Source organism: Squalius cephalus (assembly GCF_949319135.1).
Source record: "Squalius cephalus genome assembly, chromosome: 23".
NCBI classification, from domain to species: Eukaryota; Metazoa; Chordata; class Actinopteri; order Cypriniformes; family Leuciscidae; genus Squalius; species Squalius cephalus.
The window spans coordinates 13,814,788-13,816,586 of record NC_137144.1 but is presented as its reverse complement, the minus strand read 5'-3'; the positions used below and the strand labels follow the sequence as shown (position 1 = coordinate 13,816,586).

Below are 1,799 nucleotides of genomic sequence, written 5' to 3'. Positions count from 1 at the left end.
ATATAAATAAGATCCAAGGAAATGTCACTTAATTGTCCCCATAGAAATTAATCCGTGGCTGGTAAACAGAGATTTCTCCATGGATGAGCGGTCCCTACCTTGCCTACCATTTCCACCTGCCTTAGTTATTGCCGCATCTCTGTGGTATATGAACCTGAGAAGCTGTTTCATACCTTAGTGGCACAGTGGCAGTAGTTTCTGGAAGGTCTGGTTTAAAAATGATAAAGAACTGAAATGGCATTTAACAAACATAGGATTCTAAAAAGAATTTCCTTTTTTTCACTGAGTACAACACTGTCCCTCTATCTGCTGAATTGCTTAAGGAAGAATTGTCCTTCTAATGGCAAACGGGACCTGAATCACTTACTAAAGCAGGATGTTGGAGAACTACAGGCTTGTTCTGCTATTATCCAAGGAGACATGGATGGAGTGGACAAGGAAATTTTTTGGAAACTAATGACCTTGAAAAAAAAAACATCCCTGCTACAGGAGTCATTTTATTTCAACGCAACCAAGGATTGTCCATCCTACATCCGAGACAGAGGGTTTCTGACGCTTTCTCTCAGTAAAGAGGAGAAAGATTTCCCCATTGCTTACTCCATGGTGATCCATGAGAAGATTGAGATGTTTGAAAGGCTCTTAAGAGCCATTTACACTCCTGACAATGTGTACTGTGTTCATGTGGACCAGAGGTCTCTTGAGATCTTTAAAGAAGCAGTTAGGGCCATTGCGTCCTGTCTGACCAACGTGTTTGTGGCCAGCAAACTGGAGAATGTGATCTACGCCTCCTGGTCTCGAGTTCAAGCGGACATCAACTGCATGCAGGATCTGCTCAAGTCACCCGTCCAGTGGAGGTATCTGCTCAACACCTGTGGCACTGATTTCCCAATTAAAACCAATGCTGAAATGGTTCAGATCCTAAAACAACTGAACGGAAAGAACAGTCTGGAGTCCGAGACGGTACAGTCTAAAAATGTGCGCTGGCAGTATCATCACGATGTTATGAACGGTGTGATCAGGACCGATGTTAGAAAGTCACCCCCGCCAATACAGAGCCCTATGTTCTCAGGAAATGCTTACTTTGTGGTTTCAAGAGAGTTTGTGGATCACATCATTAAAAGCAAAGAGACTCAAGATTTCATGGAATGGGAGAAAGACACATACAGTCCAGATGAGCACATGTGGGCTACGTTACAGCGGATGCCTTCAGTACCAGGATCAAACCCTCCAAACAGAAAGTACGAGCAATCGGACATGAACGCAATTGCTCGTCTAGTGAAGTGGAGCTACCATGAAGGAGATCTAAGGAGTGGGGCTTCCTACCCACCATGCACTGGGACGCACAGACGGGCGGTGTGTATTTATGGAGCTGGAGACTTGAAATGGATTGTGAGGCAACACCATCTTTTGGCAAACAAGTTTGATCCAGAAGTAGATGATGTGGCGATCAAATGCATGGAGGCTTTTTTAAGGTACAAAGCTATTTATGGTCGATCATTACTAACAGGTAATAAATCTGACATTATTTTATGATGCCAGTATTGATGTATTCAATAACTGTCTAGCATTTTTTCTAAATATTGTCAGTATGATTTTTTTATTTATTTAATTAGTACTGTGCATGAATATGAAGGACAAGCAAATATAATTTTCACAGTTTTCTAATTTGTTCTAGATAATAATAGAAGTACAGATACAGATAAAATAAAAAAATAAAATGCTGACACAATATTGAATAACTATTGAATTGTATAGTATTCACGACGCGATGACAATGTGATTTTTGTGTGGAAGTTTAC

The 1,799-nt window shown here is 40.9% G+C and overlaps 1 protein-coding gene across 1 annotated transcript; it reads left to right on the top strand.

The window, feature by feature from the left end:
• Window positions 1-600: 600 nt before the first annotated feature.
• Window positions 601-1,533, top strand: LOC307151643 (beta-1,3-galactosyl-O-glycosyl-glycoprotein beta-1,6-N-acetylglucosaminyltransferase 3-like; the record flags this gene model as incomplete). Its single annotated transcript, XM_079859757.1, has 1 exon — window positions 601-1,533. One exon carries the CDS (start codon window positions 601-603, stop codon window positions 1,531-1,533), a length of 933 nt encoding a protein of 310 aa, XP_079715883.1.
• Window positions 1,534-1,799: the final 266 nt, after the last annotated feature.